This window comes from Brassica napus, chromosome A2 (genome assembly GCF_020379485.1).
Source record: "Brassica napus cultivar Da-Ae chromosome A2, Da-Ae, whole genome shotgun sequence".
Lineage (NCBI taxonomy): Eukaryota > Viridiplantae > Streptophyta > Magnoliopsida > Brassicales > Brassicaceae > Brassica > Brassica napus.
In genome coordinates this window covers 20,941,251-20,959,881 of record NC_063435.1, presented here as the reverse complement: position 1 = coordinate 20,959,881, position 18,631 = coordinate 20,941,251, and the positions used below count along the sequence as shown (strand labels likewise).

Sequence of the window (18,631 nt, the reverse complement as noted above, 5' to 3'; positions counted from 1 at the left end):
TCAATTTTATTCATCGTTTAAATGTGAATGTATTTTCATAACATTAATCAAATTATATATTGATGTTTTTAAAAATATATTAAAAAATAAAGCGATGATCAATAAGAAATTACATGCATAAGTAGCTGATACATTTTTGAAAGCTCATGAACATATATCAATATTTACAATAATTTATATATTTTATAAATACTAAATAACTTTATGCCTTTTATTTATTGAATGGAAACTGAAATTTATTTTAAATAATCTTAAAATTGAGAATTCATATTTGATGTGATATTTTGATTATGGTTATATTATGTTCCACAAACATAAAAACATAAAATGTAAAAGCAAATTTAATATTAAGAAAAAAATAACTCTAATAATGATAAAATATAATATACCTACCTCATTAAACTATTTTGTAACTATTTGATCAAACAATGTTTATTTTTAGTTTTTTATTATCTCATAAAATAAGCAGTAAACAAAATTGTGATTATATTTGAAAATAATATTATTTAAGTAAAATATAATTTATCAAAAAATTATTTGCTGTAATTGAAAGATATTACAGTCAACTAAATATATGAAAAATAAATAAAAGATTTCAATAATACTAATTATAAACTATTTTTAGTGAATTAAACATATATCAATTTATGTTACTTAATTATTTTATGTAAATATCTAATAAAATAGATAGATATATAATTTTTTTTTAATGAAATAAAAATAGTTTTTAAATGTAATATTACTATTTTGTGAATTTTCCTTTTTTTATGAAATAATATTATATATACATATATTTTCGTTTTTCAATTCATTTTTTTACTTTATAAAAAATGTTTCCTTTTTTTTTATCATATGTATATGTTTTTTGGAAAATTCTAAAGAGGAAACTAAATAAAAAAAAGTAAATAATAGTAAATAAATAATAGTATTTTAAATGAAATATTTTAAATTTATTAAGGGTATCATTAAATTTATTAAGGGTATCATTGTAATCAACCACCGTGAAAGTTAACGTGAGCACGACACATTGGAAACTAACTTCTCAAATTATATTATGGAGATCACTTAACAAACAAAGAACCGAGACAAAGCTATAAACAGAATTGGTGAATGGTAAAAGATATTTCAAAATTAGTTTTTTTTTTGTGTGTAAGGAGTTATTGGATGTGATTGGTAAGAGCTGTGATTTTCTCTTTTTTTTTGCTGTAAAAAAAGTTGCTGTGAGCTTTAAGAAAATATAAATCAAGATTGACGTAGATTTAGAGCTGTGGGTATAATTGTGGCTGTGGAGAGCAACTACATCAATAGCCAATCATACCCATTACTAATGACTAAGAGCATCTCCAAAAGTATCCTTTTGAGGGTGTTCCTCTCCAATGATAAACCTTAAAACAAACTTTAAAAGTTTTAGATTTTTACATTATAGTCTTTACTTTTGAAAAAAATCAGATAAAAACATAAATTTTTTATAACAACTAAAAACATACAATAAAAATATTACAAACAAAATTTATAAATAAAAATATTACATTCTAATAGCAAACCATATATAAATAAAAACTTACAAACGAAATCACTTTTCTAAAAATATATAGTTATTCATTATTATATTTCAATAATGCTCCTCTACATGATTAATTAGTGCATTTTGAAGTTATAAGTGACAATATATATTTATTTAAAGTATATGTAAAAGTTAAATTTATAAGAACATATATAAAAGATATACAATTGTATGGACTAAAATGATAAAGAAAAAAATTATCAAGACTATTTAAAAGACATATAATTACAAGGGCCAGAAAAATGTGAAACCCAGATATAAGGGTTTATACAGTAAAACTTCATATAGTTATTATTGGAGATGTTCTCAAAGGCCATATAAGAATTGGAATCTAAGTTGATGGTATAGCCCATGGGCTTTGCAACTGTGGCCCATTATAGTTTAAAGAAACCCTAGTTCCGTCCCCTATAACTCATTTCTCTTCCCACTCGACGCAGCTTCGCTTCCGCAACTCTCTTTGCTTCCTATCTCTCAGCTCGATTGTCGATCTCCTTCAAATGGTATTTCCCTCCCTTGTAGTTCGATTTAAATGGTGATGTGTTATGTTCGATGGATTCATGAATCAAAATTTTGTGCTTTTTTTTTGTAGGCGTCGGAGAAGAAGCTGTCAAACCCAATGAGGGACATTAAGGTCCAGAAACTTGTTCTCAACATCTCCGTTGGTGAGAGTGGTGATCGTCTCACTCGTGCCTCCAAGGTCAGTTTCTTTTCTTTTAAAGGAACTTAAGTAAGAATCCGTACTTTAGGACAGTGCGTGTCTGAATCGTTGTGTTTGGTCATTATTAGGTTTTGGAACAGCTAAGCGGACAAACCCCTGTTTTCTCAAAGGGTATGTGATTGTGTTCGTCTAATGAATCTTTTTTTCTTTATAGTTTAATTTTGATTTTAGTTTTTGTTGATCATATTTATTGTTTTTGTGTAACAGCGAGGTACACAGTGAGGTCTTTTGGTATCAGGCGTAACGAAAAGATTGCGTGCTATGTCACTGTGAGAGGTGACAAGGCAATGCAGCTTCTTGAAAGTGGTTTGAAAGTTAAGGAGTATGAGCTTCTTAGGAGGAACTTTAGTGACACTGGTTGTTTTGGATTCGGTATCCAAGAGCACATTGATCTTGGTATCAAGTAAGTCATTTATCTAATATGGATTACATTGATGCTTTGTTCATATACATTATGGAGTTTTTATAGGTCAGCTTATGGATAAATATTCTTTTGCTGCATGTAATGACCAACCTCTAATTATGTACGTGCACTTTTTCATGATGAGTTCAGATGTGGAATTGATTAAAGATGATGGCTTCACTGGTTTTTGTGGAATGTTTGATTAGAGATGAAAACTTAATTGGTTTTATAATATATGTGGACTTTCGTTTTCTTTTCTGTTTTTGTAAAATATCTGATTTGGGTTTGAAGAAGACTTTCATAATGACTTTAGTGGTTTCTTTGTGGAATGCTGGATTTTGATTTCTTAATATGAGTGATTTGGTTGTTTTTATTATTCTCATTTATATACGTTTTGTATTTAGGTATGATCCATCTACCGGTATCTATGGAATGGACTTCTATGTAGTTCTTGAACGTCCAGGATACCGTGTTGCTCGTCGCCGTAGATGCAAGGCTCGTGTTGGTATCCAACACAGAGTGACTAAGGATGATGCAATGAAATGGTTCCAAGTTAAGTATGAAGGAGTTATCCTCAACAAGTCTCAGAACATCACTGGCTAAATTGTACTTGAATCTTCATAGATTTTTGTTGATTCTAGCTTTTGTTTTTCAAGTTATCATCTTTACTTTTCTGGATATTGAAGAATCGCTTGTTCTAGTAAAACCTCTTTTTGACGTCAGTGTGGTAGAAACTAAATTTCCAAGTTGTTTGAGTTACTGTTTTTGTTTTTTTTTACAATTATCAAAACCTTGGACTTCAATGTTCCTGAGTTCTGCAAAAAAATCGATTAATAAACAATGCGCTATTACATGAATCTCCTAGTAACGAAGTGAAGAGTAAGAGCAGTACACACTGTACAATCAAGAGACTTAGTAGACCTTAACTACTCTTGATGTATCACAGACCATAAGATACTCAGACCAATGAGAGCTTTTATTTTAATTACCTTGTTGCTCAGGTCAATATTCAAATGGAGGAAATCTCCCTCATTATTGCTGTTGTCTGAATCAAGGCATCTAAAGCAGACCTAGATCTTAAATGTCTTATCATTCCCACCTTCAAATCCGGCAGAATCATCAGCAGAAGCAAGAAAAGATTATCCGCCGTTGCATACCACCTTAACCAATCAAAAAATTCAAATGATATCTACATCAATTCACAGGAACTTGATAAACTTTCAGGAAATGAGTTTTTCCCCTGGTTTACTTCATCTTTGTTGTAACTGTAACTCTATGAACCTCTCTAATGGTCAGTGGCGGACCCAGCCCTAAATTTAAGGGGTGTCAAAGATTGGTTTTTGGCCCAGAACGAAAATAATTTTAAGAAAAAAATAGTATAAAGCAGGTGCAACATGGAATCAAATCTGGGTTATGTGGGTCAAGAGAAGATTGTTAAAATATCATATTTTAGTTAGTATTTAGGATATTTTTCATAAAAATTAAAGATTTCTTTTTGCAGATATTTTAGATTATAGGTTATGAAACAGTTATTGCACCAGACCCACATAAACAATGAGACAACATAGAGAATGTTCGCACTACTTGAACCAAGAAAAGAAAAATGTAATACCGGTTGAAACAAAGAAAAGAAAACTTAGAGAGAAGAAGACAAGAGACAAAACTGTAATTACTAATTGTTCATTGCTTTACGAAACTATGTTCTTATTCAATGAAAGACATGGCTCTTAAATAGCCTTATAACAAAAAAAAAGAAAAAAAAAACTCTTAATAGATGCAACTAATTTAAACAACTTAGACCGAGAAGCTCGGTCATTATTTGATCATACTAAAACATGAAAGACTAATTCAAACTTGTAACTCCACCTTCTCATATCTTTTCGTGCTGATTTGCTCCAACAAACCCTTACTGAACTTTTTTTATAAGTTTTATTTTGTCTCTAACTGAGGAAATCTCAAGCCTACTCCTCATCCTTTAGAACACTCTTCTTTTAGTGGTTTGTAAAGATGTCTGCAACTTGTTTCTCTAAACCACAATGCTCCAAACTAACTTCTCCATCACTAACTAGGTCTCATAGAAAGTGAAATCCAACACATGTCGATGTATTTTCATAGAGAATGACAATAATTCCATCTACCTCATATCCTAGCTCCATTAAGACACGTTTGAACCAAATAGCTTGACAAGCACAATTTGAGGAAGCCATATATTCGGCTTCAGTTATGGACAATGTGACTATTGCTTGCTTCTTTGAACACCATGCTACAACAACATTATCCATAAGAAATTCATACCCCAAAGCTCTCTTTCTACTATCAACATACCCTGCGAAATCACTATCATTATAGAAAAGTAATTCTCCCATTCCTCCTTTGTTGTACTAGATACCGAAATAAGTTGTGCCTTTCAAATACCTCAAAACCTTCTTTACTGCCTGGAAATGTATCTTTGTAGGATTTGACATGAACCAGCTTAACAAATTTGCATAGAATTGCAGATCAGGCCTTGTGGTGGTGTTATACACGAGGATCCCTGTATAAATAAGATAATCGACAAAATTGGCAATCAAGATGTTACCTTGATTTTTGATCTTGAGAAACAAGGTTTCTTCATTCTGGTACTTCATGAAACTTACCAAAAAAGTACTCTTCAGTGCGACTAAGCATGCCCTTGGAGTTTGTTTAAGGCCATATAGTGCCTTGTGAAGTTTATATATGTTTGTCTTATTGTCTTTCTACTACATACCTTTTTGGTTGTTGTATGTAGATATCCTCAGTAAGAATACCATGGAGGAAGGCTGATTCCATGTCAGTCTGGTATATCTCCCAAGCTTTCTGAGCTGTTGTGGCTAGGATGGTCATGATGGTGTCCATGCGAGCAACACGAGTATACACCTCGGTGTAATCTATTCCATGTTCATGTGAATACCCCTTCGCTACAAACCTCTTTTTATACTTGATTGTCTCGTCATGCTGATTCAACTTTGTCTTGTAGATCCACTTTACACTAGTGCATTTAGCTTCAGATGGGAGGAAAAAAGCTCCCATATCTCATTCATTACGATTAAATTTATTTCCTCCTTCATTGCTTTCCCTCCACTTTGATACTGTTTAGCTTCTTCAAAGCTTGATGGATCAGTTGAATCATTTCAAAAACATTCACTTTTTCTTTTATTCATCCTCAACAAGATATCGTGGTGCTCGTCCCTCCATGACTTCCACATTCTGCTCATTTTGAGCTCTTTCTACAGTTTCCACAGGTTATGGCGTTATGCTATCTCATCACCACCACCAACGTTGTTATCCTTTTTCTCACTTTCTTCCTAAAAAACATCATCATCTTTCCAAGTCAGTTCATCCGCACCATGATGATCTTGATCTTCTTCACAGTCCTATCCCTTTGTTTCTTCAAATACTACATCTCTTCTCACCACAATATTTTTAGCCATTGGATTATACAGCCTATCTCCTTTTGAATCTTCTGAGAAACAAAGTTGAACATATGTTGTGCTCATATTATCAAGCTTTCCTTGTTTCTGATCTGAGACAATAAAGAAGAGAAACATAGAGAATGAGAAAGAAAAAAGTTTTAGGATGAGTATTTTGAAAAAACTTGGGGAATCTTATGTTTTTCTTCTTTTTTTCCTAATTCGTTATTAAATTTTTCATTTTTATAGTGTAAAATACTCTTTTTCATACTTCATATGAAAAGGTATAGTCTCTAAATATGAGTCATATGTGGATATCTCAACAATAAAAAATTAAGAAAAAATAAAAAATTAGAGAAAAAAATTAGATATCAGATCTCAAATAAGTATTTATTAGAACTTTATGTGATACCCTCTTTCATTTATGTCGTTTTATTAATGGTTAGATTACATCATAAACAATGAAATTTAATTGTAAAATAAAAGTGAACTAAAATATAAATATAAAATTATTAAGAACCTCTTTTAAACTTCTTGTCCGTTGAGGTTGCTCTAACATTCTCTTCACCAAAGAAAAGATTTGAACTCATTTACAAAAAAAAAAAAAGGATCTGATTTATCTCACTCTCACTCTTAACTCATGATTTGACATTTTTTTTAAACTTTTCGGCTAAGAGACGTCTTTTGTATATCTCTTATTTAAGAGACGGTTTTTACGTTTTCTTAGTTACAAGTTAAGAACCATCTCTTAGCCGAAGTTAAGAACTCCAGTTAAGAGATCGGGTTAATCATGACCGAAGTTCTCTTTTTGAATCAAGGGTTTTTATTAATGGCTGAAGAACAAACTTTAAAAAAGAGAAAGAAATACAGAGAAAGCCAAAGAACAAAAGCTAAATGGTGAAACACAAACCCATCTCAAAGAAATTACTTCTTAGGTTCGGAACCAATTTCCAAACAACTAATTTTACCATTTAACATATACTAATTTGTGTATTTGGAAAATTGCCAAAATTGACTTAAAACTTAATTTTAAATGTAAAATATACCATGCTTCAATCAAATACAAAAGTAACCAAAAGCCTTTTGAAGTTACAATATTTCCATATGACCAAACAAAAAACCAGAATGCATTTTTACGAATATAATCTTGGGAAGTCTTTTGTGGTTTTAATGTCTACCGTGAGAAGAATTCTATTACAAATCTTCTCAAGAAGTAGGTCTTAAAAATAATTTATAAATTCTTATAAAAAAATATTTTTATGGGGACGATATTGAAATCATGTAATTATAAACATTTGCAAAACCATATAAATTAAGATCTTGTAAAATTGAATTGTTTTCAATATAGATGAATGAATGTAGTGAGTCATGATATTCTTTGGTTGAGGGCTTGGTAACATACGTTTTAGTAAAAAAAAAAAAAAAAAAAAAAAACATATGTTTTAGTATTATTTGTATTTTTAGGGTTAGATTTATGAAGCTTAATTTTTTTTTTGAAAAACTAAATCTTAACCTATATGTGTTTAGTTTTATGTATATTAAACACTTTTAAGTTGATTTTAAGTTTTATGAAATGTTTGTTTCTACTTAGTTAGTTATTTTGAGTTTAGGATTTAGGTGACTTAAGTCTTTCAACAAATAATGCACTAGTAGAAGACTTCCGCAGAAGTCTTCTGGACAAATATTAAATTTAGGATCTAGAAGACTTCTATGAAAGTCTTTTGAATCGAAAATATTTAACCTTATTGAAAATTTTGTCTACCTATATAACGATAATTTACATATTATTATTTTTTCTTCTCAAATGACGAAACAAAAATGTAATGTTCCTCACTCTAAAACTCTCAAACCTCGCTTTAATTTTTTCGAACTTGAAAACACCAAACTTTATATCAATTTCTCATTTTTGTTTCATGTTTTTCTTACTGATTTATTTTGTTTTTAAAGGTTTTTCATGACATGGTTCTCATCTTCCATTCTTTTAAAGGTAGATCTATAATCATTTTTCTTCGTTTGGTAACGTTTTGTTGCTTAAAGCTCTTACTTTTTGAAAACTTTTTTTTGTTGCTTAAATCTCTTACCTTATTTTTGAAGCTTTTCTCTGTTTTGATACCATTTAAATGCTTTTGATATGCATATTTTTCAGATTTTAGTTAGGCTTTCAAAGACTTTCAAATAAGTCTTCTTAGAAGTTTTTTTTAACATAATGCACTAGAGGACTTCCCTGAAGTCTTCTGCCAGCGTCTTCTCTCATGTCTCTTCTTTCGTAATAGATGTGAGCATTTTGGTAAGTTTTTATGTCTGATTTTTCTTCATTTGGTAACCTCTTATTGGTTAAAGCTCTTACCTATTGAAAACTTTTTTTGTTGCTTAAAGGTCTTACCTAATTTTTGAAGCTTTTCTAAGTTTTGAAACCATTTGAATGCTTTTGGATATGCATGTTTATCGGATCTGAGTCAGACTTTGGATGGAAGTCTTCTAACATATAATGCACTATAAGAAGTCTTCTCACAGAGTCTTCTCCCATGTCTCCACTTTCATTACAGTTTTGAGCGTTTATCTAAGTCTCCATGTCTGATTTTTCTTTATTTGGTAACCTCTTGTTGCTTTAAGCTTTTATCTATTTTCCAAATTATGTCTTCTCACAGAGTCTTCCATGAAGTTTTCAAAAACCTTTAACATGAACATGAGGACTATCAAAGTTTATGATGTCTATGTCAAGTGGATTCCAAGCTTATCTATGTGGAGAAATAATCTCTAATTCCAAGTGTAATAGTTTTTTTTTTATAGTTTGTTTTGTGATTTATATGTATACTCTTTTAGTTGTGGATTCTTTTGTAAATTTGAAGAGATGTTAATGAAAAGAATTTGGTAAATATGTTCATATCTACAATATTATCTTTCCAAAAAGTACTTGACATTATTAAAGTTCTATGCAACTACAATAGCAAAACAAAATAACACAAATATTTAGTCAAATTTACTAAAACTAAGGGAGAAGACTTCTAAATAACATAGATAACTTTACAAAATATCAAACATTATAAGAGAAAAACATATAGCACTTTCATTAGAAGACTTCTCGATAGTATATATTTTATGTGGGAAATTTTAATCTGGAATTTAAAATATAAGCGGAAAATTTAAGCCATAAATTAAAATTTAAGAGAAAAACTTGAATTTTAAGTGAAAACTTAAATTTTGAATCTAATGACAGTTAAAAAGTATATCTTATAATCTAAGAAGACACAATAATCCACATGACTTGATATTTTTAAAATTACTTAACACTTTTGAAAGTTAAAATCATATCTTAAAGTCACTTAACACTCTTAAAAGTACAAGTTTACAAAAACTAATGTAAGAAATCTTAATAATTCAGATTAGGTAGAAACATTTATAAACATGAATGTTGGTAACCTCATAAGTATCACCAATTAAGTTTTGAATTTCATTCATGAACCCCAATATTGACTAATATGCATGAATTAACAAGAAAATATTTTAAAAAATCTTTTTAATTTAGAGAAAATAAAAATTTAGTACACAAGACTTAGAAGACTTTCACAGAAGTCTTCCCCGAGAAGAGTTCTACGGAAGTTTTCTTGAAATAGACTTCCGTGGAAGTATACCATTCATGTAATTTTTGCAATTGCAATTTTATAAAGAAACACTTACATAGACTTCTCTGGAAGTCTTCCTTTGTAAATATTGCCTTAGTTTTGTTTTTAAAAAATTCTCGAAAATACTAGAGATTACTTTTCAGATAAACAGGTTAGTTTTGTAATTGACCGAATTGTGTCAGAAATTTGAATTTCTATAGAGGACTTTCCGGGAAGTATTCCGATGGAAGACTCTTGGGAAGTCTTCTCAACTGTCACTTAAGTCTTATCACTGTAGGTGGAATTCTGCGTAGGTTACTTTTGCAATTGACAATTAAAAATTTAATATTTATAACCAAAAAAAATCACGTGATAAAAAGCTAGAAGACTATCAAGGGAAGTCTTCTAACTAAAATTAAATATTTAAGTTTTAATTGTCAACTGAAAAACTAACCTACACAGACTTCCACCGATAGTGAGAAGACTTCCAGCGAAAGTGGGAAGACTTCCACCGACAGTTGAGAAGACTTCCAAGGAGTGTTCCGACGAAAGACATCCCGAGAAGTCTTCTATAGAAAGTCAAATTTCTGACATAATTTGGTCAAGCAAAACTAACCTATTTATCTAAGTGACTTCCAGGGAAGCTTTCTCGTTTTTTTATTAACAAAAAGAAGTTGAAAGACTTCCAGAGAAGTCGTCTCTAAGACACTCAGATAAAGTCATTTTCAAAAATAACATATGCATTAACCCTAAGACTTCCGTATAAGTCTTCTACGACAAGAAGACTTTTGTATAAGTCTTCTACAATGAGAAGACTTCTAAGGAATTATTCTTGGCGAATAAATCTGAAAAAATGATTTCATACCTTGAACATTGAGATGATTTGTTTAGCTTCTCCAAACACACAAAACTTCACCACGAAAACGACCTTCTCGTTAATGACCAAGATTCATGAGCTTGAATGACTCTAAGAACCTTACAAAGTATGTAATCAAAATCTTGGGGATTTTTTGATGAATACAGAGAGAAACTGAAAAATATGTAGTTTTTCTGCATAAGAAATGAGATATGAGGAGTGGAAATTGATTTTTAGGTGCATTAAAAGTTTCAAATTGGTTGTTCATGGTGGTTGATGTATTTATGACAATTTAAATATTGTAAATACTTGATGAAGGTGAGGATGATAGAGTAAAACACTTATTTTAAAAAAAGAAGAAGGTATTTTTGTAATAATTTGATTTTTTGGAGTGAATAGGGCAAATGAAAGTTCCAAAAATCATGTGTTAGTTTTGGGGTTTAGTTAAAGTTTTCAATCATATTTGGAAAACCCCCTTGTATATTTTAGGTGTTGGATGATAATTTTTAAAGAATAGTCCTTTTGTAACAACTAATAGGAAAGCTATTTTAAACTGATACTTTTTTTTTTGAAAAGTTATAACATTAGTTTGTTTGAAAATTAATGTAGATATGTTTTATGGTTGTTTTAGTTGACAAAAGATAATAAATGTTAAAAGTTAAGATTAAGTAGTTCTCAATGGTATTGGAGTGTAACTAAAAATTATTTTAAAGGTAAGTTCATAGTTGTACTTCAATTTTAATAGAATATATATATATTTTGTAAGTAAACTAAGTTTAGAAAATTTTCTCAAATATCAAATATATTAAGGTGATATTAATTTTGCACATACAGTAAGGTCATCTTCTCATTATCAATATTTACTCTTTTTTTTGTAACACCATCAATATCTACTTCTCTTCTTTCTTTCCATTTTCTGTATATTTTATGTTTTTGACAGTTACACTAAACCTTTTTTTAAAGATCAATATTAATTAGTATATAACTATAAAAAATAATATTTGTCTCAAAAGAAATCTCCAATCTGTCTTAATTGTAATGCGTTAGTTTTTTAAAAAAAATATTTAATTAAACAAATTATTTAATTAATAAATGAAATAAAAATTCAGAAAATTACAGAAAATTAAGTAAAATTTATATAAAAATTCAAAAATAACAATAAAGTTTTTTGAAATATAAAAATAAATATCTTAATATTTAAAATAAATTATAAGATATCTTCATCGTTAACAATGAGATTTCTAACATATCAATGTTGATTGTAATGGTTTCAAACACATCTTTGATAACAATGATGATTTCAGACATATCTCCTCCATTGACGGTGATGATTTTTGACATATCACTGCTGATGATAATAACTTTTGTTGATGATTACTTATATATATTTTTTTTTGACGAAAAAAATGATTAAATCCGGGTCTATTAAAGACACAAACCAAAATTTTTTTATGTATAACCATTAACAACTGTTTTGACATATCTCTGATGAAAGTTTTCGACATATCATGGTTGATAATGACAGTAGGTATGTTGATAACAATGTATTTAACAATTGTCCTTTGTTAACGATGATATGTCAGTTTTTAAAAAAAGCATCATATATATATATATATATATATATATATATAAATAAGCTATTTTTAATTATTATTTTTTTCAAAACTATTGTAATTTCTAAATTTAATTTCCTAATTTTCTGAAATTTTTTGAATTTTATTTAATTTTCTGTCTTTCTATTTATTTATTAATTAATTAAATAATTATCTTTTATAAAAAATGAAACAACATCGTTTTTGCAAGTGCCGGTCAGTTCTTTTACGCGATGAACAAGTAGGCTAAAATGGAGGTTTTTTTAAATATAAATGCAATTTTGATGGTTAAAAATGTTAGTAAAAACCTTTAAGGTTTTTTTTTATTACAATGAACGACTATCCTATTACTCAAACATGAGGTGATCTGGGTAACCAGATCGAAATAGAACAACCAATAAAACAAAGCTCTCTATGGAAAGACCTCACAGTCCTACTAAAGAGTCAGAAATCTGATTTTGCGCTCGTGAAATATGAGTGATATTAAGGTTTGAAGTGTTAGCAAGTGTCACTTTGATGGTTTTTATGCTATTTCCCTTAATTAATTTGCGTGCATGTAGTTTTTGAAGTCTGAAAGAAAAAAAAATACAAATAAAATTGCCTTGTGGAAGACGCCTTGGTCCAATGGTTTGACTAAGAATTCATTAATGCTTCTACACCAGGAGGTCTGAGATTCAAACCCCATAAAATGCAAATTATGCAGATCATGGAGAAAAAGAGTTACAAGAGGTCTTCAGCATGGTGCAAAAGCGTATCATCGAACATGGATCTCATAGTGCGGCTCGGAGCGATGCAGTCAAACGTGCATTCTCATATGATGGTAGAATTGTCGGCTGTAGAATCGTCTATTTAATATTTCTCATCGTTGTAATATCATACTTAATCAGACGTTAAGAAAAAAATAGTAATTTGAAATTAACTGAAAGAAAATAATTGGATAATCTCTTTCGTAATTTTGATAAACAAATGGTTAACGTTGACCCTATGCATGAGTTCTTTTACCTTCTGACTCTATGCATGAGCTTTTACCTTCTGACAAAGGAAACATTTAATTTTGGTCCACATCTTTATTAATACCAAAACGTTTTTTGCCATTAAAAATAAACCCAATGCCTCACTATAAATACTCAGTAACACATCTCAATAGCTGCATACTCATTTCATACTCACTACAATTTCCTAACTTTGTTTGATAAAAATTCTAAAGACCAGACCCAGATATGGCTTGCAGACTTCTTTGCCTCCTCGTCGTCTTCGCCATCATCACCTTCGTTACCCACGGTATTTATATTTTGTATACGTAATATAATAAAGACTTTTATGTGTGTTTTTGTTTACAATAGTATAATATTATATTTTCGTTGGAAAATTTGGAAGGGTCTGGACCACATTGTGGACTTAATGACGTAACTCTGAGACAATCGAAGTCCGGAATGGTTGAGAGCAAACCGGTGTGGAAAGTGACACTGAACAACCCATGTATATGCTTGCTCACTAACTTAAAGTTGTCATGCACCGGTTTTGAATCGGTCGTGCCTGTTGATACGTTGATAAAAACCGGTGACGTGTGTGTTCTCAACAAAGGTATACAAGGAGACTTTGTTTTCAAATATGCATGGGATACTAGCTTCGACTTCAAGGTCATTGATGGCACGTTTTGCGCATGAAAGCTTTCGAGTAAATTCGAGCTTAATTGAACTGATGATATTTACTCAAATATGTTTAGAATTTTGATATGAATAAAAAATAATTTCCTTAATATTGAGTTTTATTAGCTATTTGGCACGAACTTGATTTTGTTTTTAATTAGAACAGTACAGTATTCTTAAACCATCAAGCATGTATTTTGCCGTAAGTGAGTTTAATTAATTTTTAGGGGCCAAAATAGCTAAAGATCCAATGTCTCAGATGTCTCTAAGATATGTATGTCAATGTTAAAGTCCCAAATTTAAGTTGTCATTGATTCAATTGTAGTTAATTTTCCATTCTATATTTGTATTTCAAAGACTGTTGTTTTGACTTAATTTAATATGAGTGATAAATTTTATTGAGAAACATATAAATTTTGTAGAAAATTAAAAATCAATGGAAAGAAATGTTTATTTAATTTTTATTTTAATACATAATAAATAACCAATTACATCATCATAAAATCTCTTATTCTATTACATTTGATGATCAATCTTCCAAAAAATGTGATATTGATGAACAATTCCATGCATAATGTTTCCACGATGAAGCACTCTTCGAAACACTTACATTAACGGATGGTTCTACATGTACGACATCCTCGATGAACATGATCTCTCCACAGCAGACGACCACAACGAATAGTTCTGCCAATAGTACTTTGAAACCTCATTTAAACTTAACATCTTATAATCTGTAAGAAATTACATTTTCTGGGATTAGAACCTAATATAGTATAACTTCTTTAAATTAATACTCTATAAATTAATATACACTAAAAATCTCTATAAAATAATATAATTTTATAGTCCCAAATCGAGTTTTTGGTTCTATTAGTATATCAATAAATTAATATCTCTATAAATTAATAAAAAAATTATAGTTTTGGTTTAGTCCTAACATTATTAATTTATAGAGGTTTCACTGTACCTAGATGTAAAAGCTTTTTATTAGTATGTGTGAAAATGCTAAAACATCAATATTTAAAACGTCAATATTTACGGATGGAGTACTATTATAAAAAATAAATAAAGTAGGTAGTATTTAATATTATTATTTAGATGCCTAAAAAATAAAATAAAATAATTGTTCATTTTAATACTGATAATAATAATATATCTCTATGAAGTATTAGAAAATACTTTACCAACATAGAAATGAAAAACCTGTGAGATATTAATTATTTTAAAAGTATATGCATGAAACATATAGTTTGACAATATTGTTTTTAAATTTTAAATTTATTTTTATAAGAGAATCATTAGTCATGGTTTCTGAACATTATTTTATTAATGTCTTAAAGTAACTCAATTATGTAATAATTAAAATTATTTTAAAACTAGCTCTTCCACTTACAGAATAACACGTGACAAGTTAGTTTCTTAACTTTTCAATTAAAATACCATCAGCAACAATCCATTATTGTTTTTTCTTACGTTTATTTGATTTATCAATACTATTAAAATGGAACGGGTTCCAAGAAATCTACTTACAAAAAATTGTTGTCCTTATTAATTATAACTTCGAATGTTTTATAATATATATGCACTAAATGTGTTATTTGGCTTTACACTCCCTTATTATTTGCTAGACCATCCCACAAATAGTTCTTATATAAATGCATTTCAGCATTTATTATCTTTACATATTGTTTTATTACCACACGATCTCAACATCTATTAGGCATACATATTTTTAAAAATCAAAAGTCAAAATGAAATGCCTTCAAATAATTAAACCATTTCCGTAATGTATGTTTTTACTATATTATCGATATACTGATATTGTAACCGTTAAGAAACTATATATTAAATTTTATATCACGCTTAGTAGTTAGTACTATATATAATATGTACATTCGTAGTTTTCTATGATTTAGATTATACTTCAACATCCAATATTGCACTCAGTTTATGTACGGGTTTTTAAAAACATTCATTACGGAAATTATTATATACTACTAAGATTAAATTAAACCATTTTACTTAGTTTAAAATATTATACCTGCCAATACTGAAGATATAAAATAAAAATACATAAACAAAAATCTAAAACTAACTTTTTAAAATCAATTCCTTTTAATATCTGAACAAACAATCGAACAAAAATTTGAAATTGCTTTAGTCAAAAAAATAAACGGAAATCGACAATGCGAATTTCGGTTCCCACATTCACCACGAAAGTGACCTTCTCGTTAATGACCAAGAATCATGAGCGTGAATGACTCTATGAACCTTACAAAGTATAGAATTAAAATCTTGGGAATTTTTGGATGAATATAGAGAGAAAGTGAAAAATATGTAGTTTTGTGCATAAGAAATGAGATATCAAGAGTGGAAATCGATTTTTAGGTGCATTAAGAGTTTCAAATTGGTTGTTCATGGTGGTTGGTATATTTATGGAATGTAAATATTGTAGATAGTTGATGAAGGTGAAGATGATAGAGTAAAACACTCATATTTAAAAAAATTGGCATTTTTGTAAATAATTCAAACTTTTAGAGTGAATAAGACAAATGAAAGTTCGAAAAATCATGAGTTAGTTTTGGGGTTTAGTTAAAGTTTTGAGTCATATTTAAAAAGACCCTTGTATATTTTAGGCGTTGGATGATATTTTTTTAAAGAATAGTCCTTTTGTAACAACTAATCGGAAAGTTTTTTTAAACTGATACTTTTTTTTTGAAAAGTTAATATATTAGTTAGTTTGAAAATTAATTTAGATATGTTTTATGGTTGTTTTAGTTGACAAAAGATAATAAATGTTAAAAGTTAGGATTAGGTAGTTCTCAATGGCATTGAAATGTAACTAAAAATTATTTTAAAGGTAAGTTCATATTTGTACTTCAATTTTCATAGAATAAATGTATTTTGTAAGTAAATTAAGTTAATTTTTTTTTTCTCAAATATCAAATATATTATGGTAATATTAATTTGAGATAATTGGCTAAGGAAATTGGGTAACTACCCCCAAACGCTGAAAAATTCTTCGTACATTGTATACTTTTGGTCTCTCTTGACAGTATTACCCCTGCCCAAACATTCATGCCTTTCTCTCTCTTTCCCCAATCTCCATATGTATTATATCTCTCTATTTTTTTATTTTTTCTTCTCAAAACACATATCTTTTCTCAATCTTCATTGAAGTTGAAAGTTTCTCCTCAAACCCACAATCAATTTTCTCTTCGAATCTTTTAACAATACACAATTCCTACACTAATCTCCTCATCTTCAACTCAATTCTTAGACACACCAAAAAAAATCCTCCAATTTATAAATCTCCCATCAATGAATTAAGGATTACAATTGGTTGCAAGAATCAATAATCTAGAGAGAAAAAAAAAACACAGTAGGAAACTCAAGCGTATATTGTTGTACGTTAACAAATAATATTTAACGTTATGTTTTAAAGTAAAATATAATAAAAATTGTTAGTGGATAACTTCTTTATTAGACACATATACTTATCACGTATCAAAAATAATTACTTCAATCTTATATGTTATTTTACCATATAAAATATAATGTTAAGTGTAATTTTTGGTTTATATAAGATATAATCATTGTTAACCTTAAATAATAAACATATAATGATGTAGTTAGTCCGATATCTTATTTTGTTGCATTTAACAAACCATGTGGCAGCTAACGTTATATACATTTAACATCTTACCAGCCATTTTAAAAGCGACAAAATGTTTCATAACAGCTAGCCAAATATGTATTAGATAATGAACATATTTTGTAGAAATTTACAAACCATGTATTATAATACATCTATTTTAAAGCAAATGAGGCTTAACGTTAAATTATAACATAAACGTTACATGGTTTTGTAGCGGATAAATTTTTCATCAGAAGTATAACTTATAAAGCACAACATAAATGACTTCAATCCATTATGATATTTACAGATAAACATAAACTTGGATGTAATATTGGTTTATATATAATATAATAATTCTTAACGGTTAAGCATATAAAATTTGAATAGACAATGGTAAAGTTAGCATGCTAACCTTTTTGGTATCATCTACCAAACCACATATCAGCTATCGATGTTATTTTTAGCATCTTAGCAGCTATTAGTTAAATCGAAAATATATTTTGTAACATCTAACCAAACAAGTATCAGATAATTGAAACATATTCTATAGAAATTTATAGCCATGTATCATATAACCACAACTAATTTGAAACAAAGAAATTTAATGTAAAGCTTTAACAACTAACCAAACTTGTATATGCTCACGAGACTTATTTGGTAACATCTAATCAAACATTTACTAGTTAACAGAAATCTTGTTCTTGTTATACAGCCATGTTCCTTTACCAGCATGTGAGTCGAAGAGATCTCCCTTTTATGCGCCATAAAATTGCTTAAAACGTTTATATCATAGTGGATCTCAAACAAATCGACAAAGAAGCTCTGGTAGACGAACTCATCGAGAGGATAATACTCTTTGGATCTAGACAATGTGTTGAAAGAAATACACTAAAATGAAAAGGTATTCACATCGATGAAAACAGAAAAGAAATGAAGAATCCATTGTAGAAATGAAAAAAATGAATTTAAAGATTTTAAAGAGATATAAGAGAGAGAAAGAGAAGAAGATTAATTATTTGGACAAGAGATTTTGTAGAAGAGACACGGGAGAGAAAGGGAGAGAGACAGAAGGATTTTGGTCAGGGTTAGTTTTGGGGTTTAAAAATATCAATAGTGTATGTGACCTAATTACTCTATTAATTTTGCACATACAGTAAGGTCATCATCTCATTATCA

The 18,631-nt window shown here is 28.9% G+C and overlaps 2 protein-coding genes and 1 long non-coding RNA gene across 3 annotated transcripts; 2 read left to right on the top strand and 1 right to left on the bottom strand.

The window, feature by feature from the left end:
• The first annotated feature begins 1,907 nt into the window (after nt 1-1,907).
• LOC106381681 (60S ribosomal protein L11-1) lies at nt 1,908-3,488 on the top strand. The gene is made up of 5 exons (XM_013821606.3): nt 1,908-2,064; nt 2,154-2,261; nt 2,351-2,393; nt 2,490-2,685; nt 3,090-3,488. Exons 1-5 carry the CDS (start codon nt 2,062-2,064, stop codon nt 3,286-3,288), a joined length of 549 nt encoding a protein of 182 aa, XP_013677060.1. The 5' UTR covers nt 1,908-2,061; the 3' UTR covers nt 3,289-3,488.
• Nucleotides 3,366-6,643, bottom strand: LOC111200321. The gene is made up of 2 exons (XR_002653953.2): nt 3,675-6,643; nt 3,366-3,500 (listed from the first exon to the last, which is right to left on the bottom strand). It is a non-coding gene; the product is annotated as an uncharacterized LOC111200321 (long non-coding RNA).
• A 6,640-nt stretch (nt 6,644-13,283) lies between these two features.
• BNAA02G24090D lies at nt 13,284-13,922 on the top strand. The gene is made up of 2 exons (XM_013821605.2): nt 13,284-13,444; nt 13,541-13,922. Exons 1-2 carry the CDS (start codon nt 13,384-13,386, stop codon nt 13,828-13,830), a joined length of 351 nt encoding a protein of 116 aa, XP_013677059.1. The 5' UTR covers nt 13,284-13,383; the 3' UTR covers nt 13,831-13,922.
• The last annotated feature ends 4,709 nt before the right edge of the window (nt 13,923-18,631 follow it).